At 41.7% G+C, this 26,084-nt stretch overlaps 1 protein-coding gene across 2 annotated transcripts; it reads left to right on the top strand.

The window, feature by feature from the left end:
• The first annotated feature begins 102 nt into the window (after window positions 1-102).
• On the top strand, window positions 103-25,991 carry LOC311243921 (putative oxidoreductase YteT). Of its 2 annotated transcripts, none has more exons than XM_084333307.1 (14): window positions 103-222; window positions 6,370-6,478; window positions 6,914-6,998; window positions 7,827-7,900; window positions 15,856-15,915; window positions 18,714-18,821; window positions 19,016-19,072; window positions 19,290-19,420; window positions 20,970-21,024; window positions 21,797-21,889; window positions 22,271-22,405; window positions 23,391-23,492; window positions 24,490-24,660; window positions 25,501-25,991. In XM_084333307.1, the coding sequence occupies exons 2-14, from the start codon at window positions 6,386-6,388 to the stop codon at window positions 25,627-25,629; spliced, it is 1,293 nt and encodes a 430-aa protein (XP_084189433.1). In that variant the 5' UTR covers window positions 103-222; window positions 6,370-6,385; the 3' UTR covers window positions 25,630-25,991. The 2 variants fall into 2 exon arrangements, with proteins under 2 accessions (XP_084189433.1, XP_084189434.1); XM_084333308.1 differs by having other exon boundaries at window positions 108-222; window positions 6,377-6,478.
• Window positions 25,992-26,084: the final 93 nt, after the last annotated feature.

Genomic DNA, 26,084 nt, shown 5'->3' on the forward strand with positions numbered 1-26,084 from the left:
TATGCACCTTATTTAGGTTACACTCAAAGATGCCCAGGAAAAGGCTGTCATCATCATAAACTGAAATGATCGATCAAAACCAGAAAGGTTGGAGAGAGAGATAGAAGGCTAAAGTCCAGGAGAACTAGACAGACCATTGTGTATAAACAATTTTAGGTTTTTGGATTTTTTTTGCTATGGTGATTCACTTTTTGACAGAGCATAATAATAACAACACATCAGGTAAGATCGTTGGTGAGAAGCTTGAAGTTCTTTGTTGATATCATGGATGTGACAAGAGTAAAAGTGTTACTTTGGGTTTGGGAATAATTAGATACTAGAACTGGAGAGCTTCGAGGGAATGGTATGGGGTGATGATTAATGTAGTGTAGGATTATATATATTAATAACATTTCGTAATGTCAATATTGTTGGTAATATCTTCATTAAACTGTGAGAGGCAGCAACACGCCACGATGCGTCTAGTCTGCCGGAATTTTAAAAGAAGAAGAAGCTGCGTTCATTTTCTAGAGACTGAACATGTACAGAGTGCGTTATTCTTTTCCGTAGCCGTATTTCTGGCAGACGCTCTCTGATTGGCCACTGACATGTTTGCCCAATCGCGTGACGAGCTGTGTCTTTGCCCATTTCTGCGTCGAACAGCCTGCAAACTACCTGGCGTTCTATCGCCATACTCTAAGACAAACTCTAACCTTAACCAACTTCGAATGAGTGCCTAAGCTTAACCGTAGAAAGAACTTGCCGTCACGCTCTAAGACAAACTCTAACCGTAACCAACTTCGAAAGAGTGCCTAAGCTTAACCGTAGAAAGAACTTGCCGTCACGCTCTAAGACAAACTCTAACCTTAACCAACTGCGAAAGAGTCGCATAAGCTTAACCAGTGATAAACTAGGCGTTCAATCAGTCAATCAAAGGTAGTTTGCAGGCTGTTCGACCCGGAAATAGGCGCAGAACTTGCCGTTCCACGATTGCCGCACATGTCACATGACCTGGCCAATCAGAGCGCAAAACTTGAACGCGGAAACACAAATTTGTTGTGGAAAGTATAGACGCGTACAGAGTACCTTTACCTGTAGACTGAACATGTACAGAGTACCTTTACCTGTAGACTGAACATGTACATATTATCTTTATCTGTAGACTGAACCTGTACAGTGTATATTTACCTGTAGACTGAACCTGTACAGTGTATCTTTACCTGTATACTGAACATGTACAGTGTATCTTTATCTGTAGCCTGAACCTGTACAGTGTATATTTACCTGTAGACTGAACCTGTACAGTGTATCTTTACCTGTATACTGAACATGTACAGTGTATCTTTATCTGTAGCCTGAACATGTACAGTGTATCTTTACCTGTAGACTGAACCTGTACAGTGTATCTTTACCTGTAGACTGAACCTGTACAGTGTATACCTGTATACTGAACATGTACAGTGTATCTTTATCTGTAGCCTGAACATGTACAGTGTATCACTATCTTTACCTGTAGACTGAACCTGTACAGTGTATCTTTACCTGTATACTGAACATGTACAGTGTATATTTACCTGTAGCCTGAACCTGTACAGTGTATATTTACCTGTATACTGAACATGTACAGTGTATCTTTATCTGTAGCCTGAACATGTACAGTGTATCACTATCTTTACCTGTATACTGAACCTGTACAGTGTATCTTTACCTGTATACTGAACATGTACAGTGTATATTTACCTGTAGCCTGAACCTGTACAGAGTATCTTTACCTGTAGACTGAACCTGTACAGTGTATCTTTACCTGTATACTGAACATGTACAGTGTATATTTACCTGTAGACGGAACCTGTACAGTGTATCTTTACCTGTACTGTAGCCTGAACCTGTACAGAGTATCTTTACCTGTAGACTGAACCTGTACAGTGTATCTTTACCTGTGGACTGAACCTGTACAGTGTATCTTTACCTGTAGACTGAACCTGTACAGTGTATCTTTACCTGTAGACTGAACCTGTACAGTGTATCTTTATCTGTAGCCTGAACATGTACAGTGTATCTTTACCTGTAGACTGAACCTGTACAGAGTATATTTACCTGTAGACTGAACCTGTACAGTGTATCTTTACCTGTATACTGAACATGTACAGTGTATATTTACCTGTAGACGGAACCTGTACAGTGTATCTTTACCTGTACTGTAGCCTGAACCTGTACAGAGTATCTTTACCTGTAGACTGAACCTGTACAGTGTATCTTTACCTGTGGACTGAACCTGTACAGTGTATCTTTACCTGTAGACTGAACCTGTACAGTGTATCTTTACCTGTAGACTGAACCTGTACAGTGTATCTTTATCTGTAGCCTGAACATGTACAGTGTATCTTTACCTGTAGACTGAACCTGTACAGAGTATATTTACCTGTAGACTGAAACTGTACAGAGTATCTTTACCTGTAGACTGAAACTGTACAGAGTATCTTTACTTGTTAGTTTACTTCCTCTTTGGGCCGAGATGTTTGATAGCAAGTGGAACGTCGTCCAACTCTCTGTGTAGGAGTGTGCCACAGGCTCCCGCCATTTTTAACAACATCATCACCACCCGTGAACTCTGAGTGGTGAACCACAACATTTCATATGGACTCTTCTTGTGGACACGGTAAACACGACCCCATTTTGAACGTACCATAATGTACACTGACTGCCAGTAACTATCCGTAAGGCTCATTCAGATCTAATCAGACAATTTATGTGGGACCTTGCCGCAGGGTGTGGATGGGCCATTTGTGTGACATCGTGCTGTGAACTTTTTACCCCCCCCCCCCCAATCCCTCATCTTCTGCTGTGATTGATTGGCCACTGCAGCATGGGGAGGGGTGACCTGAGTTCTACTTAAGCCCTAAATTGACCTTCAGTCAGTCCTCGTCAACTTGTAAAGTTGTAAACATCATGTGACTAAGTCATAGGAGGTGATGGCATTCAGCTTTAGGTCAGAAAGTCAGGACCAATCAGATCCAAGGCAGCAGATTCAGGACCAATCGGATCCAAGGCTGAAGATTGGGCAGTCTGCTGGGTTGAATGGATCAATGGCCCATGTAAATGTCCTAACCCAACCCCCTCCAATGTACAGTAAATGACCAAACATGTTTTTTTTTCAATATTCCAATGTACAGTTTTGCTTGTACAGTGTCCCCCCACCCCTCCTACCCAACCCCCCCCCCCAATGTACAGTTTTTACGTCAAATGTATATACTCTTTTCTGGACTCTTTGTATCACAAACAGTACTGTATTTGCAAATCTGGTATGTCATAAATGTATAGATGTAGCAGTACTGTCTATCTGTATGGATGTGTGTCATATATGTCCTGATGAATTGAAAATGGGGGACCCTGATGTAAACGAGACGAAAGTCTTTCTCTGGTCTGCATCCCCTTAACAATTGTGTGTATTGAGCTGTACTGTATTGTACCCATTCTGCAATCTGTTAATAAAATCCTGTACACAGAGTATCTTTACCTGTAGACTGAACCTGTATAGACTGTAGACTGAACCTGTATAGAATATAGACTGTAGACTAAACCTGTACTGAGTCTTTTTATTCTGTAGACCGAAACTGTACAGAGAGTATCTTTACCTGTTAGTTTACTTCCTCTTTGGGCCGAGATGTTTGATAGCAAGTGGAACGTCGTCCAACTCTCTGTGTAGGAGTGTGCCACAGGCTCCCGCCATTTTTAACAACATCATCACCACTCGTGAACTCTGAGTGGTGAACCACAACATTTCATATGGACTCTTCTTGTGGACATGGTAAACACGACCCCATTTGAACGTACCATAATGTACACTGACTGCCAGTAACTATCCTTAGGGCTCATTCAGATCTAATCAGACAATTATGTGGGACCTTGCCGCAGGGTGGTGCATTGGTGTGGATGGACAATCTGTTAATAAAGTTTTCAATCATGGAATACAAATTTGATCAAATAGGGACCTTGTGAATCGAAATCAAAGCGGGTAGCAGTACTCAGCCTAGCTTAGGTCACAAACGCACCGTGCTTCGCATTGTAAAAATGAAAGGTTTCATGTAATTTCTTCAAATACAGAATGATTAATTCAGCTTCTCACCTGACTGCTGTTATGCTCGATGCTGCCCCCTAGTCTACATAACCGCTCTTTCATGGTGTTTGTGTACTGGCCCACTGACCGTGTTTTCCACATGAAATAATGCAGTGCTTTGCTTACCAGACATGTGTTTGATTGATTTGAGAACAACATATGATGACGACTGAATTTGTTTTACAGGCTGCCTTTCTGTCATGAATGAATGAATGAATGAATGAAAAAGTTTATTTTTTGGACATGTTATTCTCCATATTTCTCCAAACAACTCACGATATCTTGTTCCGTCGAACCAAACAATCATAGCAACAAAACAAAAAAAAAACACTTTAGTTGCCAAAGGACGAGTTTAGGCGTCCTTCCCCGCCATGCTCAAGTTGCCGAAGACGCCGTAACTCGTCTTTAATATCAATATTTCCAAAATCTGTGATCGGAATCATATTTTCCATCCACAGCCCTCACACACAGCTCTGAGCTCCTCTCAATCCTCTAGCGGTTCAAGAGCGCCATCTGGTGGCCGATCGGCAGAAGCGCCAAACAGGAAGTTATGTGGATGAAGTGCTGCTCACCCATATTACTTCCGGGCACTCGCTATAGGTCCCGGGACTCGATCTCGACACAATACATAGCGATCCGTTGCCAATAACTCAATAAACAACATGATTTGGACGTATATACTATTATACAACCTGTAAATGGACCGGGTATTTCTACATCCCATAATAGGAATATTTCAGTTCCACGCTCATCGTCCAACGGCGCGAGGAAGATACGGTAAGATTCAGCGTTATTTTTGAACGTGTTCGATATAAACTGCTCTGATGATCATATCACCTACACTAGATGAATGATATAACGCTGCCCACGGAATTATAAACGATCCCCCGCCCATCCGGTCATCATCAGATGATACGTAGAAACTTCTAGAAGTACGTCCAATTGACATTTTTGATCTCGCACAGATTCCTACCAAACTGTATTTCATCATCAATATAATGCATTTGGGGCTATAAATCACGTTCTGGAGAAAGCTGCAGAAAGAGATGAAAACATACTTATACTTTAGACCATATTTTACTATGAATATGTGAATGAAAAAGTTTAACGTTGCTACACAATGAACAATACATATAGGACCTTGAATGGGCCCTAATAATGGCAATCTAGCAATAGAATTTAAAAAGTTATAGCCCTGCAAAGAAGGGGAACTTCTCCATGTTAAATAGAGCTGGCAACGGATGGTATATCATGAATTTAGCCTTAGGCAATCAAAGTGTTAAAAGAAAAACATTAAAAAAAGAAAAAAATATGGAATTATAAACAAAAGGTCAAGAGCAATGTGTTTGGTTAGCAGACATGTCCAAAAAAGGAGTAGAGGGAAGCTATTGCTAAGCTTATTGATCCCTACCCCCTTAAATTTATATTTGTTCTTCCATTAATTTGACTAGAGATCTTCTACAAGTTACCAAAGTTGTTTAAAAAATAACTGGAGAAACACTCCGTGGCTCCCGTGGCTCAAGACCTGAAACGACTGTTTGGGCTTGTGGGGGAGGGGCAGAGCGCACCGCTGTGAAGGAAGGGTGTGCTGCATTTACAACACAAGACAAAATGAGAGCAACACGGCATGCGGCACAATAATAGTTTTATCTGGATTATCTTGTTTTCATGATCATGAGAAGCCAAAATCCTAATTGAAAATGGAAACTCGATTAATCGCCCAGCCCTACTTATAATCTTTCAGGAAATCACTCATTCAGGATAGAAATGTACTAATCGACTAACAAAGTCTTTTCAACTAAAACAGAATAACTGACTAATTGTCTCATCAGAAAATGTTATGGGGAAAGTGATCTCACCATTAAACTAACCCACACACCCTGATACATACAAAGCAATACTATGATTATGGTTATAGTTAAGGTTAGTTTTAAGATTTGCTTAATGGTTATGGTCAAGAGATATGAAGTTAGGGTCAAGGTTAGTGCTGTTGCCATACCAGGCAGTGATGTTTCCAGTCAAGATGCTCTCTACAGCTCCAGAGTAGAAGGACTGGAGTATCTTCCCAGATACTCTGAAACTTCCTTAACTGTCATTTTTTACGACTGAGTCTATGTGTGTTGTCCATGTCAGGTCCTCTGAGGCACAGAAACAGCCCGTTGGGAAGGACTGAAACAGAGTGTTTTCTTTTCAGCACAAGAAAATACACGTTGAGGGGACCTCAAAGACCTATTTAACTAGTTGAAAAGGACTAAAATATGTCCCCTTTAAAGTACACAGGGTGCCAGGATGTCTCCCCCCGTCCGTGTCGTTGTGGTCGGAGCAGGAAGCCGAGGAGAGGGTTACTCCAGATTTGCATCCATCCATCCTCAACGCATGCAGGTCAAAAGAGCAAAACATCACTTTCTTATCACATGAAACGGTCAACATGTGAGTCATGCAGCAGGAGAGTGACTCTGGATCACAGACACTGAGCTCCTAAAAGATATTTACTCATACATATTTATAAACCTGAAACTGAGATGATCAGCAATGGCAGTAGTCTACCTCTGAGAACCATATGATAATTAGAGACTGTAGTCTACCTCTGAGAAAACCATATGATAATTAGACGGTAGTCTACCTTTGAGAAAACCATATGATAATTAGACAGTAGTCTACCTTTGAGAAACCCATATGATAACTAGACAGTAGTTTGTCACCATGCCCCTAATCCGAGCTGTTGAGGAGTAGTTATTTATTAACCCAGCAAAAATGTAAAAAATTAACCTAGCAATTTTTTTTAAATTATTATAACATTAATAACTATTACTTCAGGTTGTCGGAGTGGCTGATCCTAGGAAATTTGCCCGTGAAAAGCTTCGGCAGCAGCATAGAATAGTAGATGACAACATATTTGAAGGTAAGCATCAAAACTGAAATGACACATTACTTCCTTTTACCACAAGTTTCTCTCTGCCTGGATCACTAAACTATTGAATTATTCACCTCTTTGTTTCTAAGCAGATTGAATTCTTCATCATTGTGTTTCTAAACAGACTGAATTCTTCATGATTGTGTTTCTAAACAGACTGAATTCTTCATGATTGTGTTTCTAAATAGACTTGAGTTTCAAGTTTTGTTTTATTTGTCACATAAGATATAAGGTACATGTACATTACAGTGAAATGCTTGGTTCTGTATGAGCCTCCTGAAATTGTGCTTCATACAGTAAAAAAAAAAAAAAAGTACACTACAAAATATACAATGTACAAAACTCAAGTACAAAATGCAGAAATTATGTAGCGAGGTAGTGCAAATCTTTTAGTAATAAATAGATAGAGAATATGGTGTAGTGTTAGAAAGTGTCTAAAGTGAATGTTTAAAGTGAGTGTGTGCATGTGGATGTGTGCAATGAATGTAGAATGGATGGGTTAGTGTTGCACTGTTGCATAGAGTCATTGAGCATCCTGATGGCCTGGGGATAGAAGCTCCTTCTGAGTCTCTCTGTACTGGCCATGAGACTCCAGTAGCGCTTGCTTGACCGCAGCAGTGCAAAGAGGCAGTTGTTTGGGTGGGAAGCCCACCTCCAATTGTGCGTTTGGCTGATCAAGCCACTCTCTGCAGTCTGCTGCGGTCATGTGCACTGCTATTCCCAAACCAGGAGGCGATGTTACCAGTCAGGATGATCTCTACATGAGTAGAGTTCTTTAAGATGATCTGAGTTCTTCATGATTGTGTTTCTAAACAGATTGGCACAATATAGTAGAGCGAGAAAGGTTTGCGGACGCTGTGTTGATTTGCACTCCAGACCGACTTCATAAGGTAAACTTCAAGATCACTTTTAAGTATTTTAAAGTGAACGTATTATGTATCTTTTCAACACTTATATGACCTCCTTGAATCTGTGGAACATGTTTGTTAATTTATAAAGAAACTAGTCTAAATCTAATTGAAATTATTTATTTATTTTCAAGCACTGCTTACTTCCCTTAGATTAGATTGATTTTGATTAGATTAGATTAGATTATATTAGATTCAAATGTATTGTCATTATAATGCACAAGTACAGTACCAAAATATGTTGGCATCTAACCAAGGTAACAGTAATGCAATAGCAATATACAATATACAAGTGATTAAACTGGAGTATATATAAATGAGTACTACTGAGTAATAATACTAATCTGATGTATGTACAGTGTTATAGTATTATTATGTGCAGTGATACAGGTATAAAAACACTATGGTAGTTAGCAATACTGGCCAGCAGTATAACTAGTAAGAGTAGGTAAGGTATATAAACAGATATACATATAGTATATACAGGTATGTAAGCAGGAATATATGCAGATATATTCAGACAGGTGTAGATATATATACAGTATATAAAGCATTATTGTACATGCCAGTGTTATATGGATAGACTATTGTTTGAGGTAGGTAGTTATTATTACAGTGCAAGGCAGCTGTAGACAGTGAAATTGAGTATAGGCAACATACCGCAGGGTACAGTATTGAATCAAATCAAATACAATTTATTTGTAAAGCCCCAAATCACATGTTAATGTCCCCATGGGCCGGACAAGTCTTCTTTAAACAAGTCCAGAAGAAACATCACAATAAATCGAGAAAAAAAAAAACACCATGAAATCCAAAATAAATGTAAAATAAATAAATACAACACTCCCAGACATACCCCTGCAAAGGTAAGGAAATACTCACTAAAAACCTAGCAATAGGAAAAAAGCACCACAGGCAATGTGGAGGAGAGAAACCTTAGAAGGGCCGTTCAAGGGGGGATCCCCCTTCTTGGATGTCGGTGATAGCAGTGTTGCTATGGATGATCGATGGGTGGAGAATAAAACAGGCAAAAAAGTTGGTATGTACATATACGTGTAATAAAACACAAATATGTACATGCAATAGCAACTGGGGTACATAAGACAATATTTGAAAGATTTAAATAGAATAGAGTTAAGAACAACAACAACAACAAAAGAAAAGACATAGGGAAACGAGCGCTAGTATGAAAATAGGATAACGGGTAGCTCAAAATATTCATTCCTTTTGAACATGAGTATCCGTTCGGATCCATTTGAAATATGGGGGCGACATAGAAAGGATCGCATCATCTTGGCCATCACCACGGGGCATCCACCACCTTGGCCATCACCACGAGACATCCACTCACAGGGAGACAGGGAGACGGGGACAGGCGTTAGACAGTTTGCGCGTTTGTGGTGGGCGGACATAGCAATAGATAGATACATGTAAGCATATATGTGAATAGAATAGATACATGTAGTAACCATATATGTGAATAGAATAGAAGTACTTAACCCAGCAATGAACTAGAACAGGCATGGTTTAAACGTTGTAGGTCGAACAGAAGACTGTATGAAGCTGATCCATGACCTCAATGGTGCTCACAACCACTCAGAGACGGGGACAGGGGTTAAAAAATTAGACATGGGAGCAGATAACATGGTGGGGGAGAGACCCAGCATGGCTAGGAAAGGTATAAGGTTTGACAGGCTACATCGGTTTAGCATGACTGGCAGGCTCGCTAAGAATCTGTACCCTGGCATGCTCTTGTCAGCCCAAAGCTATGATCTTGTCTATGTTTCTAGAGAGAGGCGCCTTGCATGTTAGGATGCATGCCGTCCTTTCTCAGCAAGCCAGGGCGATCCCGGAAAGAGGACCAATTATCCATGAACCGTAAGCCCTGTTCTAAATGGTATTTTCCAGCCATCGATGTAAGGAAGTTGTCCTATTCATGAACTCATCATCATGCCTGTTTACAGGCAGGGGGCCAGAGAAGATTACTCAATGCCGACTCATGTTTCTGGTGAGGTCAGAAAGCATAACTATAAGACAATTGGGGCGGTAATGTACGGATGAAAAAATAATCTGTTTTTTGCATGTTGACCAGAAGCAACTCACTGACAATCGACGGCGTTATTAGATCCATAGCTATAATATAAAATATAGGTTTAGCTCTACAAACAAGGTGAGCGCTTACATGGGGTTAATGGGCGGCAAGGCCAGATGCACTTCCCGGAAGGGGCGTGGCACCCAATGTGTTAAGCTTGAGCGGTCCGGTACTGGACCGCAAATGACATCAGGCCATAAATCCATCTCAACAGAATGTATGAATTAATGTTGCGTTTTCTTTTCAAATGTAGCCAAGAGTAAAGACCCTAACCCTGTCAAAACAGCAATCAACGTGTATATTTTCAGCATTACGTTTGTTTCCCAATGATTGTAACTGTTATTAGTGAAATATATGATTATAGAAATCTCAGGGCATTGAGTCTGAAACCGGCTCATATTGACGGGAGGAAGTGGCGCAGCCAAAAGTGAGTGTAGTCTTTTGAAGGAAGAGACCCAGGGCATTTGATGGTCTTTCGAATTTCGAAAAACTACCCTACCCAGCTCACGCCAGCCCCTGTCAATCATCTGACTTCTGGATAAACTTTTTTATTTCTCTGGATTATCTCCCACAAACCTGAATGTTATTGCCATAATACAGAACACAGTTAGTTTCTCTACCTTTCTGTGAACGTCTAGCAAAAAACGGCGTTGCAATCTGATGAAAAAATCTGGAGAAATTTACATTATAAAAAAGTAACTGTACTTGTGAATCACGCCTGGTGATACTAAATCCAGATTGAATTCTGCCATTGGAAAGGGGAGATTTGGCCCTATCCATAGATGTGCGACTTGGCCATAATAAGGTAATTTATAGGCCTGATATTTGATTGATTGATTGATTGATTGATTGAAAACTTTATTAACAGATTGCAGAATGGGTACAATACAGTACAGCTCAATACACACAATTGTTAAGGGGATGCAGACCAGAGAAAGACTTTCGTCTTGTTTACATCAGGGTCCCCCATTTTCAATTCATCAGGACATATATGACATACATGACATACAGATAGTCAGTACTGCTACATCTATACATTTATGACATACCAGATTTGCAAAAACAGTACTGTTTGTGATACAGAAGGAGTCAGGAAAAGGGAGTATATACATTTGACGTAGAAACTGTACATTGGAGGAGGTTGGGTGGGGGGGGTTGGGTACACTGGGATATTGACAACCATACTGGGTAATCTACATTGGAGGTGGTTGGGGGGGGGGGGGGGGGGGGGCACACTGTATAAACAAGCAAAACTGTACATTGAGGGGGGGGGGGGGGGACACTGTACAAACAAACAAAATTGTACATTGGACTATTGACAAAACCATACTAGGTAAATGACTGTACATTGGAGGGGGTTGGGTTAGGATATTTACAGGGGCCAGTGTTGAATTGCAGTCTCCCGTAGGTGTCCCTTGAGAGAGGTTTTGAAAGTGGGTAGTGATCCACATTCCTTTACAGCTTTGGGTAGGGCGTTCCACATTGATGTGGCATAATTGCGAAACGTGTTTAGTCCCTTATTTGAGCCGAATCTGGGTTTAACATGATTTGTGGAGCTCTCTCTGGTGTTGTGATCGTGGTATTCACTGACCTTTGGGAAGTATTTTGACATGTACATGGGTACCTTGGTCGTGTAGTGTATCTATAATAATAATAATATAATATAATATATAATAATAATAATAATAATAATATATAATAAAATATATAATAATAATATAATAATATAATATAATATTCTATAATCATATTTCAAATTGCATGTGTCCGGATGGTAGAATTCAGTACTATATCTACAAAACCTTCTGTTTAATCATCTTCCCTTTATTCATTTGCTTAGATTGTTCAGGTCTGGTCAATTTTAGCATGGTATTATTCACAGTCAAAGATAAAAAAATATATATATATATATAATTGAATTGATATTCTCCTTTGGTTCATTACAATTTACTCAAGCCTAGTAACATACACAATATTTCTAACACTGGGAATATTAGAAATTATAATATACAGTCCCTGAGATCCATAGATGTCCCTAGAATCAGATACCAAGAACATGCAAATTAACCATTAAAAAAAAGTCTGTAAATGTTTATTCTATGTCTTATGGAATGAATGACAAAAAAAAATTTAAACTTTTTATATATATTTTTTTTTTTATGGAGGGAGGAGCCACACATTGGCGGGCAAAGAGCCGCATGCCTAGAGTATAGGCAATGGGGTTCAGAGTATTGACAGTCCACAGTCAATACTTCTATGCCCAATGCTTGGACCCTTGCTATACCGGCTCAGTGGCCTTGTGGGTAGAGTGTCCGCCCTGAGTTCGGGAGGCTGGGAGTTCAAGCCCTGGCCGAGTCATACCAAAGACTATTTAAAAATGGTACTCATAGCCTCCCTGCTTGACACTCAGCATCAAGGGTTGGTTTGGGGGGAAGTCCTTGCGACATACTAGCGTCATGTCCAAGGGGTGTACTTGTACATCAAGCTGCCTCACGCTACGGAAACAGGAGATAGGCTCCTGCCCCATGTGCCGTTATGGCTCGAGAACCATTGGTTCTCAAAGGCAACTTCTTGGACCCTTGCTAATATCTGCTTTATTTTATTTATTTATTAATGGGATCCAATGACTTCCTGCATGTAAGGCATAAGTGTGGATCCATTGATTTTCCATCGTTTAGTCTTTTCATAAGCAATGTTGGCAATAACAATCATCTGAAATTTGTCAGTGTTATCCTTTAAAAATTAGACTCAAGTTGAAGGAAAAGTACAGTACTTTTCAAAGTACTTTTACATCATCATGCCTGTTTACAGGCAGGGGGCCAGAGAAGATTACTCAATGCCGACTCATGTTTCTGGTGAGGTCAGAAAGCATAACTATAAGACAATTGGGGCGGTAATGTACGGATGAAAAAATAATCTGTTTTTTGCATGTTGACCAGAAGCAACTCACTGACAATCGACGGCGTTATTAGATCCATAGCTATAATATAAAATATAGGTTTAGCTCTACAAACAAGGTGAGCGCTTACATGGGGTTAATGGGCGGCAAGGCCAGATGCACTTCCCGGAAGGGGCGTGGCACCCAATGTGTTAAGCTTGAGCGGTCCGGTACTGGACCGCAAATGACATCAGGCCATAAATCCATCTCTACAGAATGTATGAATTAATGTTGCGTTTTCTTTTCAAATGTAGCCAAGAGTAAAGACCCTAACCCTGTCAAAACAGCAATCAACGTGTATATTTTCAGCATTAGGTTTGTTTCCCAATGATTGTAACTGTTATTAGTGAAATATATGATTATAGAAATCTCAGGGCATTGAGTCTGAAACCGGCTCATATTGACGGGAGGAAGTGGCGCAGCCAAAAGTGAGTGTAGTCTTTTGAAGGAAGAGACCCAGGGCATTTGATGGTCTTTCGAATTTCGAAAAACTACCCTACCCAGCTCACGCCAGCCCCTGTCAATCATCTGACTTCTGGATAAACTTTTTTATTTCTCTGGATTATCTCCCACAAACCTGAATGTTATTGCCATAATACAGAACACAGTTAGTTTCTCTACCTTTCTGTGAACGTCTAGCAAAAAACGGCGTTGCAATCTGATGAAAAAATCTGGAGAAATTTACATTATAAAAAAGTAACTGTACTTGTGAATCACGCCTGGTGATACTAAATCCAGATTGAATTCTGCCATTGGAAAGGGGAGATTTGGCCCTATCCATAGATGTGCGACTTGGCCATAATAAGGTAATTTATAGGCCTGATATTTGATTGATTGATTGATTGATTGAAAACTTTATTAACAGATTGCAGAATGGGTACAATACAGTACAGCTCAATACACACAATTGTTAAGGGGATGCAGACCAGAGAAAGACTTTCGTCTTGTTTACATCAGGGTCCCCCATTTTCAATTCATCAGGACATATATGACATACATGACATACAGATAGTCAGTACTGCTACATCTATACATTTATGACATACCAGATTTGCAAAAACAGTACTGTTTGTGATACAGAAGGAGTCAGGAAAAGGGAGTATATACATTTGACGTAGAAACTGTACATTGGAGGAGGTTGGGTGGGGGGGGTTGGGTACACTGGGATATTGACAACCATACTGGGTAATCTACATTGGAGGTGGTTGGGGGGGGGGGGGGGGGGGGGGCACACTGTATAAACAAGCAAAACTGTACATTGAGGGGGGGGGGGGGACACTGTACAAACAAACAAAATTGTACATTGGACTATTGACAACCATACTAGGTAAATGACTGTACATTGGAGGGGGTTGGGTTAGGATATTTACAGGGGCCAGTGTTGAATTGCAGTCTCCCGTAGGTGTCCCTTGAGAGAGGTTTTGAAAGTGGGTAGTGATCCACATTCCTTTACAGCTTTGGGTAGGGCGTTCCACATTGATGTGGCATAATTGCGAAACGTGTTTAGTCCCTTATTTGAGCCGAATCTGGGTTTAACATGATTTGTGGAGCTCTCTCTGGTGTTGTGATCGTGGTATTCACTGACCTTTGGGAAGTATTTTGACATGTACATGGGTACCTTGGTCGTGTAGTGTATCTATAATAATAATAATATAATATAATATATAATAATAATAATAATAATAATAATATATAATAAAATATATAATAATAATATAATAATATAATATAATATTCTATAATCATATTTCAAATTGCATGTGTCCGGATGGTAGAATTCAGTACTATATCTACAAAACCTTCTGTTTAATCATCTTCCCTTTATTCATTTGCTTAGATTGTTCAGGTCTGGTCAATTTTAGCATGGTATTATTCACAGTCAAAGATAAAAAAAAATATATATATATATATAATTGAATTGATATTCTCTTTTGGTTCATTACAATTTACTCAAGCCTAGTAACATACACAATATTTCTAACACTGGGAATATTAGAAATTATAATATACAGTCCCTGAGATCCATAGATGTCCCTAGAATCAGATACCAAGAACATGCAAATTAACCATTAAAAAAAAGTCTGTAAATGTTTATTCTATGTCTTATGGAATGAATGACAAAAAAAAGTAAAACTTTTTATATATATATTTTTTTTTATGGAGGGAGGAGCCACAAATTGGCGGGCAAAGAGCCGCATGCCTAGAGTATAGGCAATGGGGTTCAGAGTATTGACAGTCCACAGTCAATACTTCTATGCCCAATGCTTGGACCCTTGCTATACCGGCTCAGTGGCCTTGTGGGTAGAGTGTCCGCCCTGAGTTCGGGAGGCTGGGAGTTCAAGCCCTGGCCGAGTCATACCAAAGACTATTTAAAAATGGTACCCATAGCCTCCCTGCTTGACACTCAGCATCAAGGGTTGGTTTGGGGGGAAGTCCTTGCGACATACTAGCGTCATGTCCAAGGGGTGTACTTGTACATCAAGCTGCCTCACGCTACGGAAACAGGAGATAGGCTCCTGCCCCATGTGCCGTTATGGCTCGAGAACCATTGGTTCTCAAAGGCAACTTCTTGGACCCTTGCTAATATCTGCTTTATTTTATTTATTTATTAATGGGATCCAATGACTTCCTGCATGTAAGGCATAAGTGTGGATCCATTGATTTTCCATCGTTTAGTCTTTTCATAAGCAATGTTGGCAATAACAATCATCTGAAATTTGTCAGTGTTATCCTTTAAAAATTAGACTCAAGTTGAAGGAAAAGTACAGTACTTTTCAAAGTACTTTTACAAAAAATTTGTTTACAGTAACTAGAGTAAATATTATTAGTTACTGTCCACCTCTACTAATGAATGATATGACATTACAGACTGAACTATCACTGAGCTTTCTGATATGTCTGTTCCAGGAGCCTGCGGTGGCCTTGGCCAAGAAGGGCTACCATGTCTTACTGGAGAAGCCCATGGCAGTGAGTGAAGACACTCCTACACAGACAGCTGGACCACATTCCACATACACTCCTATGTAGAGAGTTGGATGACATTTCATTTTTTGGAATTCGAAGCTTCGGGGCCGAGATTCGATTTTAATTCGAAGCTTCAAGATAAAAAAAATTTAATATTTTTTTTGGGACTTGTACAGCACTTTGTTCAACTTTGTCAGTGCTGTAACGTTTAAACCTTTATAAATCTTAGACAAACAAAACACTTTGCTTTCATGAAATATTGTAAGCCGTCATTTGAGTCAACTGCCTCCACGCCATAAAAACCTGGATGTCAACCAAATTACTGAAACTCAACAGCAAAAAGACAGAGCTCATGGTTGTGGCACTGCTCGGGAAGGTTGGAGATCTCCTCCTCCACGTTGACGGCTGTTCCATCTCCCCGTCTCTCGAAGTCCGTAACCTGGGCCCTTGACTCCACACTTTCATTTCACTCCCACATCAAATCCGTCACCAAGTCTGCCTTCTACCACCTCAAAAACATCTCCCGTCTCCGACCCTCACTCTCAGACTCTGTGGCTGAGACCCTGATCCACTCATTCATCACCTCCCGGTTGGACTACTGTAATGGAGTCCTGTTCGGGGTACCCAGCAAAGCCCTGGGCAGGCTCCAGTATGTTCAGAACTCAGCTGCCAGGGTTCTCACTCACACCAAGCCCTGGCAGCACATCACCCCCACCCTCATCCACCTCCACTGGCTTCCAGTCAAGTTCCGCATCACCTTCAAGCTCCTGCTCCTCACCTACAAATCCCTCCATGCCCTCGCCCCCCGATACCTGTCTGATCTCCTCCACCAGTACACTCCATCTTTGAACGCTGTTTCTTGCCTCCCACAAGCCGGCTGCAATGTGGACTAAGTCATACATAGCACGAGTCCCCTCCGATACTCGAGGTAACAGCAGTCGCATCTTTCCACCTGCGTGGCTCGATCTTTCAGCGTCGGGGGTCTGGGCTTTGGAGGGGCCCCGCCCCCGTCGCTTCCTGATTCTACTGCGCAGGCGCACCAACCGACCTGTAGGAGTCGCTGTCCACAACGCCCGATCCCCACCCATCAGTTTCCCTCCCCCTAATACTGCCAATGTGTATTAGTGCGGATGACCAGCTAAACTGAAAGCAATGTGGCGCGCTGGGCTCGAACAGGGAGATGATCTGTTTGAGCCCAGCCTCCAGTATTCGTGGTGAGCGCCTTGCCCACTGCACCACGTAGCCGCCCTAGCTGAGGGCTTTTTCAACCTGCAACTTGTTCTTGTCAGAGACCAGCAGGGCTGAGTCGTCCGCGAACAGGAACAAGTAGCAGTCACAAGCTGATGACATGTCATTTGCATAAATTAGGACCTCACCTGTTAACCTCACCTGTTATCTCGTCCCATGCCGCTTCTTTTGGGTGGCCTTGTACGGTACCTGTATTGACACTACTAAATAAGATGTCACTCTAACATGTCATGTTCTACTCCTTACAACAGTTGGGTCTGCATTTACGGTACACCATGCTCCATGTATATATCATAGGGGTGTAACGGTACACAACCACGGTTCGGTACGGTACGTTTTTGGTACAATGGGGGAACGTTTGCAGAACGTGGCTGGTTCCACTCGGGGGTGATGTAATGTGCAGTTACTGTTAACACTTTGATTGCCATGGTTAAATTCATGATATACCATCCCTTGCCAGCTCTATTTAACATGGAGAAGTTCCCCTTCTTTGCAGGGCTATAACCTTTTAAATTCTATTGCTAGATTGCCATTATTAGGGCCCATTCAATGTCCTATATGTATTGTTCATGGTGTAGCAACGTTAAACTTTTTCATTCACATATTCATACTAAAATATGGTCTAAAGTATAAGTATGTTTTCATCTCTTTCTGCAGCTTTCTCCAGAACGTGATTTATAGCCCCAAATGCATTATATTGATGATCAAATACAGTTTGGTAGGAATCTGTGCGAGATCAAAAATTTCAACTGGACGTACTTCTAGAATTTACTACACATCATCTGATGTTGACCGGATGGGCGAGGGGGCGTTTATAATTCCGTGGGCAACGTTATACCATTCATCTAATGTGGGTCATATGTTCATCATAGCAGTTTATATCGAACACGGTAATACTACACGCTAAAACTCACCCCAGTCTCCTCGGGCCGTTTGGCGATCAGCGTGGAGTAGACAGTTTTCAATTATGGGATGTTGAAATGCCCGATCTATTTCCAGGTTGTATAATAGTATATACGTCCAAATCATGTTGTTTTTTCGAGTTATTTACACCGATCGATGTTCACTGTGTGAAGACAGAGTATCTCTAACATTAGCGAGTGCCCGGACCCCATATGGAGTGAGTCCTGCCGGTTCAAAGGTTGACATCCGGTTTCGATCTGCCGATCGGCCACCAGATGGCGCTCTTGAACCGCTAGAGGGTTGAGAGGAGATCAGCACTGTGTGTCAAGGCTGCGGAGGGGAAATATGATTTCGATCACAGATTTTTGAAATATTGATATCAAAGACGAGTTACGGCGTCCTCGGCAACTTGAGCATGGCGGGGAATGACGAGTTCCGGCGTTTTCGGCAGTTAAAGTGTTAAGTAGGGCTGTCAACGTATATAATCTATATTCGAATTAATAATCGACTTGTAAAAAACATAGAAAATAAACATATATTTGATTGTGAAAATGTATATTAGATTGTGAAAAGAAACTCGGCCCACGTTGGCGTTTAGAGGATAAAGCTGGTTGAGGATGTTTGTATGTATTTGTTTTGTTTGTTTTCAGACAACAGCCAAAGACTGCACGGAGATTGTGGAGGCTTGCATTCAGACTGGAGTCATGCTAACAGTATGTCACGTCCTTCGATACGACCCCATCATCCACAAGATAAAGGTCAGCGGTGAAGAAAAAAACGTTTGTGTGTTTTTCTGGGGGTGGGTTATGTCTGTGGTCTATTTTTGGCACCAGTACCGAAATACTTCCCCCACATTGGGACAAGCGTCGGGTGAAGAAACATGACAATTTACACAAAAAAGTCAATCATTGTATTAAAAGTTTAATGAAAAGGAACTGATCCTGTACGACAGGAACTCCTAGATGCTGGAGCGGTTGGCGACGTGATCCATATTCAACACCTAGAACCGGTAAGACAGCGTTTAATTTTAGCTCCTTATTAAACCCAAACAGCACTTTTGCATGTGTACTATTATGGAAGAGGTGATTCATATGTGTCATGTCTTCCTTATTTATGTGTTCCTTATTCCCAACCACACTTTGTAATAATCAAGGGTGTTGTTGTTCTAAAGCTACTGTTTGAAGTCCCTACAGGATCTGATCTAGAGCCTAATCCCCTTGTTGTAGGTTGGCTTCTATCACTTTGCCCACTCCTTCGTTCGAGGGAACTGGAGGAATGAAGCGGAGAGCTCTTTTGCACTTTTGGCCAAATCTTGCCACGACATTGACCTCATACACCACTGGGCCGGAGGACGCAGGTAAACTATCACGGCAGCAGTCAATGATCACCTCCCTGCTCATTGTCGTTCACAAACGATCCGCCTCTTTTGAACACTGGGAGAAGAGCCATTCTTCTGGGAGGTGATTTAGGATGGATCATATTATAGAGAGAACCAGACAGAATGATAGACTTCTCACTTGATTAGACTAACTTTTTAACTTGCTATTGTTTCCAGATTTGTCCTGTAATGTTTCGTAGGGAAACCTTCACAGATCTATTGGAAAAAACTTGCTGTAAACAACAATGGGTTATATATATCATTAGCGCTTCGCTTCAAAGCTTGCACTATGAGTAATATTCCAATCAGCATTTGTCTGCTTTAAAGCCAGCAAATCATATACCGGGATGTCGCAGTAAAGTTACAGAGGATCTTAATTCCTGAGTACCGGCTATAAAATGTTCTAACATATTAATGTTCCAACATTTGAAGCCGTCAGCTACAGTAGCTGAGGTTTGAAACAGTTACGTTTTACTTTTTGTACTTTCCCAACAGTGCGCAATGCTGCCACATACACACGGCCTGCCTGGGTCTAGAACATGCCACATACACACGGCCTGTCTGGGTCTAGAACATGCCACATACACACGGCCTGTCTGGGTCTAGAACATGCCACATACACATGGCATGCCTGGGTCTAGAACATGCCACATACACATGGCATGCCTGGGTCTAGAACATGCCACATACACATGACATGCCTGGGTCTAGAACATGCCACATACACACGGCCTGCCTGGGTCTAGAACATGCCACATACACATGGCATGCCTGGGTCTAGAACATGCCACATACACATGGCATGCCTGGGTCTAGAACATGCCACATACACATGGCATGCCTGGGTCTAGAACATGCCACATACACACGGCCTGCCTGGGTCTAGAACATGCCACATACACACGGCCTGCCTGGGTCTAGATAGAACATGCCACATACACATGGCCTGCCTGGGTCTAGACTCTAGAACATGCCCGGCGAGGCGTTGAAGATTTGTAACCATCATTCATTGAAGTGACAAATACACTGAAAAATAATGTGTTCCCAGCATGCTATCTACCTTCTTTGCCTACATTATACCCCTATCTCCTGGTGCAGTATATAAAACAGGAAATAATGACTAAATTGCCTTGACTTATTGACTATATTTTATTTTTGTGTGGCTGTAACCATAAAGGTGGAGGTAGGAGAATGAGGGATGTGGAGGTGAAGTAGGCTAACTGACTGTGCTGTTTGTGTGTGACTGACGGGGCTGTTTGTGTGTGACTGACGGTGCTGTTTGTGTGTGACTGACAGTGCTGTTTGTGACTGACAGTGCTGTTTGTGACTGACGGGGCTGTTTGTGACTGACAGTGCTGTTTGTGACTGACAGGGCTGTTTGTGACTGACGGGGCTGTTTGTGTGTGACTGACAGGGCTGTTTGTGACTGACGGAGCTGTTTGTGACTGACTGGGCTGTTTGTGACTGACGGGGCTGTTTGTGACTGACAGGGCTGTTTGGGACTGACTGTGCTGTTTGTGTTCGGTAGGTGTGTGAAAGTGTCATCCTTTGGATCTCTCTGCCACTTCAAAAAAGAAAGCAAGGTGTGTCGTCCACTCACTTGCATCACAAAACATCACAAATAATGTAAATAATATAGGTACACATAAGCTTTATACACACTTTGAGATATTTAAAGGAACACGGCAACATTGTGGGAAATCTTCTCCAGAGTGAGACAATAAGATGGATACCAATTTCCTCTTTGTGCGTTCAGTAGAAAGCCGGGTGCAAGCTAGCCTAGCTTAGCACAAATTAATGAAAGCAGAGCAGCTAGCCAAGCTGTTGGCCAAAGGCACATCTCTCTGAGTTTTAAGCTAGGCTAGTGGTCCGTATCCACTTCCATTAATTTGTGCTAAGATAGACTAGCTTGCAGCCGGATAGCTTCCTACTGAGAGGAAATTGGTATTTATCTTCGTGTATACGGTAAGCACATTTCCCATAATGTTGGCGTGATACTTTAAGGGTTTGATTTTGGAAATGGTTGCAATGGATTGACCATAAAATGCTTGGAATGTTCACCAGACTGCACATATAGTTTGTCAAGTGCAAGCAAGGGCCAGTGGAATTCTAATATTATTACATAAAGGCATTATGCCATGAGTTATGGGATAGTCCTAATATATTGTATTCCTTTGGTTAATGTGGTTGCTCCCAACAGACTAAATATTATAACAACAGTATAATGAAGATGTTACATTTTGTACCCATGTGGTGTTTCAACGGCCCCCTGTCTCCCCTAACATTACATGTAAAGTACATGTCTTTCACCTTTCACTTAAATGTCAGTTCACATGTCAAAATGTTCTGTGGCAGCCGGCAGGCGCTGGAGACCGCTGCCTGCACTGTCCCGTGGAAGCAAGCTGTCCCTACTCTGCATGTAAGATCTACCTTGATAGAGTCAAACAGGTTAGTGTTATTCACATCTATTATCTATATTTCTAACCATTATCTCTCATCCTCTTTGCATATTGTTCTGGTGGATAATAGAGAACATGTAAGTGTTTGTGTGTCTCAGGGTGACATTAACTGAGTATTAAGTTGTGTGTGTCTCATGTTAATGTTGGTTGACTATGAAGTGTTTGTGTGTCTCATGGTAATGTTTGCTGGGTATGAAGTGTTTGTGTGTCTCAGGGAGAAGTCAGTTGACTATGAAGTGTTTGTATGTCTCAGGGAGAAGTCAGTTGAGTATGAAGTGTTTGTGTGTCTCAGGGAGACATCGGCTGAGTATGAAGTGTTTGTGTGTCTCAGGGAGACATCGGCTGAGTATGAAGTGTTTGTGTGTCTCAGGGAGACATCGGCTGGCCAGTTTCAGTCATTTGCTCCGACTCGCTCCCAGATATCGAGTCGGTGACAGAGGCGCTGAGGACCGGGCCGTATGGCCGCTGCGTCTACGAGTGTGATAATGACGTCTGCACAAACCAGGTTAGAAAATATTGTGGGGTGTTTCCTAGTGTCTTGTGAGCTAAAAGTGAATTGATCTGAAATATACGAAAACCCATTAAAGGTACAATAATGGTTTTCTGACCACTAGAGGACAGCAAGGAGAAATAAACAAACAAAGAGCCGCTCCTCCTCCCTCTCCCTCTCCCCCAAAACCAAAGACTGGTTGTAAATACATCATGTACAACTATTGTTGTAACTATATGACATTCACAAATAATGTATATATCTTTTATGCATAGATGACTATATTACTATAGATTACTATATCCATATCTGTCTGTACTTACCTGCACATAATCCTTTTACATATTTGTAGATACTATATCTATATCTGCACATATCCCCTACTGTACCTACTCTTACTAGTTACACTGTTGGCCAGTATGACTACTAATATATTGTTTCTATACCCGTATCACTGTACATATTAATATTACAACTCTGTACATACATCTGATTAGCACTACACTAAGTAGTACTAATTTATATATGTTATACCCAGTTGAATTACATTGTATATTACTATAGCACTTTACTGTTACATTTTCACTCTGGTTGGATGCCAAACTTATTTTCGTTGTACTCCACTTGTACTGTATGATGACAATACATTTTAATCTAATCTATTGCTATAGATGACTATATTTATCAACTTCAATACGACTCCCTAGCTACTTACTTACTGTTGCTTTCTCAGCACAATCCACGCTGTTCCTCATACTGGCTCTAGATAGTTGGCCACAAACCAATGCAAAGTCAATGGGGTCGAGGACTTGTCTGTACAAACTGACTGACTGAAGACAACTGAACAGCATGGGTTGTGCTGAGAAAGGACTCTACCGATCAACAATATCATTGGTACTGTAAGTAGCAAATCAGGCTAGGGTTCCAATAATCACAACTATCCCTTTTAAGTTCAAATTGAAGGGAAGTGTAAAGTAATTTCCAGGCCATTTGTGTCCAGGTTGTGAACATGGAGTTTGAAGGCGGAATGACCGCAGCCTTTTCCATGGTGGCCTTTACTGAGGAGATCTGTCAGCGAAAGACAACCATCTCTGGAAGCAAGGTAGGACTGTATAGAGGAAACACAGATCCCAGAGCAGCTGTTGGAAAGAAAAGAAAAGAAGCCTTAAAAAGGGTCTTAAAGAGCCTTCAAGATGAGTCTAACCACTTCCTGTAATTCATCATGTGAGCTACACATTGGCAGGGTTACCACACACACACACCTTAGGAGACTAGAACAGACAGTGGCTCCGGAGGTAGAGCAGTTGTCCTGTAGTCACTTTTCCGCACCTACTCTCAAACTCCGCATGCGCAGATTGATAAACCTAGATCTCTGGACAATCCAGAGAGACTCCATGGGCAATCTGCACATGCAGAGTTAGGTAGTAGGTGCGGAAAAGTGACTATAGCTCGGCCGAGAACGTGCAGATCGACTTGGGATTGGTCTCTCCGCGTTCAGGAGACTCAGGCGTATAAAAGTCTATTGGATCATGTCTCCCGCACCCCCACAGCCGTAGCTACAACTACTTAATGTCGAGGCTCTCATCCACATTCATTCATTTTCTCCCCCCCGCTCTCTCCCATGAGCTCAATGTAACGCACAAGTACAGTGGTCTATTTATTTCGGTGACCCCATGACCTTTCCTCTAGTTTCCTCTTTCCATGAGGTGATCATCATATTTTTTTAATGTGACTTGACAAGCAATCAGCTGATAATGGAATGAATGCTCTGCATGTATTTTCCCACAGGGGGAGCTGTCATACATGTGTTTTCCCACAGGGGGAGCTGTCATACATGTGTTTTCCCACAGGGGGAGCTGTCATACATGTATTTTCCCACAGGGGGAGCTGTCATACATGTGTTTTCCCACAGGGGGAGCGGTCATACATGTGTTTTCCCACAGGGGGAGCTGTCGTACATGTGTTTTCCCACAGGGGGAGCTGTCATACATGCGTTTTCCCACAGGGGGGAGCTGTCATACATGTGTTTTCCCACAGGGGGAGCTGTCATACATGTGTTTTCCCACAGGGGGAGCTGTCATACATGTGTTTTCCCACAGGGGGAGCTGTCATACGATGGCCGCCAGATTCGCGTGTTTGACTTCTTGACCCAGAGAGCCACCAAGCACTCGGCGCCCAGCGACACGCCCGCACACGCTGGGCTGAACGGTATGAGCGGTCATGGAGGAGCAGACTACCACCTGATGGACGTCTTCATCTCCGCTGTGGCGGTCAGTGCTTCTGTTCAAGTGTTACAAACATAGCAAAGGAACACGCCAACCGACATTATGGGAAATAATTAGCTTATTGTCTTCTCCAGAGTCGAGAGAGGGAGAGGTGTTCATCTAGGCTAGCTGGTCCGTATCTGCTTCCATTAATTTGTGCTAAGCTAGGCTAGCTTGCGGCCAGATAGCTTTCTACTGAACGCACACAGAGGAAATTGGCATCTATCTATCTTGTCTGACTCTGGAGAAGACTGATTGATTGAAAACTTTATTAACAGATTGCAGAATGGGTACAGTACAGTACAGCTCAATACATACAATTGTTAAGGGGACTGTAAGCACATTTTCCATAATGTTGGCGTGTTCCTTTAAATCAGTGACCCAAACGTAAACACCCACCCACCAGATTATAGCTCATATCCAGAAGTCATATTACTCCACTGTTGTCCAAAAAACATTAAGATGAGTCACAAAGCCGTACATTTTGTTTTGATCAGTATAATTCATCACCGCAATGACAACTAGCATCATAATTTCCCCCGGAACTACTGTATGAAGAGACAGTGATCACCTCCAGTTTGTCTGAACCAGAACTACTGTATGAAGAGACAGTGATAACCTCCAGTTTGTCTGAACCAGAACTACTGTATGAAGAGACAGTGATCACCTCCAGTTTGTCTGAACCAGAACTACTGTATGAAGAGACAGTGATCACCTCCAGTCTGAACCAGAACTACTTCAGAGGCGATTGCTTTTTCCTCTGGATGTGAGCTATAATCTGGTGTTGGCTGGATGGATCAGACTTGTAAGCAGAAGAAATTCATTGTTGTCTGCGTCTGCTTCTAGAACAACGATGCATCGTTGATCCGTTCCGGTCCAGATGAGACTCTGTTGAGCCACAAGCTGGTGTTCGAGGCTGAACGGTCACGACTGGAGAGCAGGGTGGTCTACTGTGGCGACACGGACCGCAGCTGAAAAGTGACACTTTGACAAGACTGTTTTATGGACACAATCAAATTGTGATGATGATATCAGAATAATGGAACACACAACAGATGGGTAGTGGGAGGGCTATGTCGTCAAGGGCAGCTCAGGGATGTGTGTCTGTGTGTTTTCCTGTGTTTCATGAATTTGTTTTCAATTAAGTTTAAGTTTATTTGGATCCCCATTAGCCACAGCAGTGCTGGGGCTATTCTTCCTGGGGTCCATAACACGTAAAATACAGTTACAGACTTATACACTCACAACATTCACATGTCTGTATGACATGTGAATGTTGTGAGTGTATAAGTCTGTAACTGTATTTTAGACATAAATGAACAGTGTATACAGTAAAAGAAGGCTTGTCTGAATTCAACATCACTCTGTCCTCCTGGTCGACCCCACTGTACAACATGTAACAAAGCTGTTAACATTACCTACTAAACATT

The sequence above is a fragment of the Notolepis coatsorum genome, assembly GCF_963971535.1.
Source record: "Notolepis coatsorum genome assembly, chromosome: 17".
Classification (NCBI taxonomy): domain Eukaryota; kingdom Metazoa; phylum Chordata; class Actinopteri; order Aulopiformes; family Paralepididae; genus Notolepis; species Notolepis coatsorum.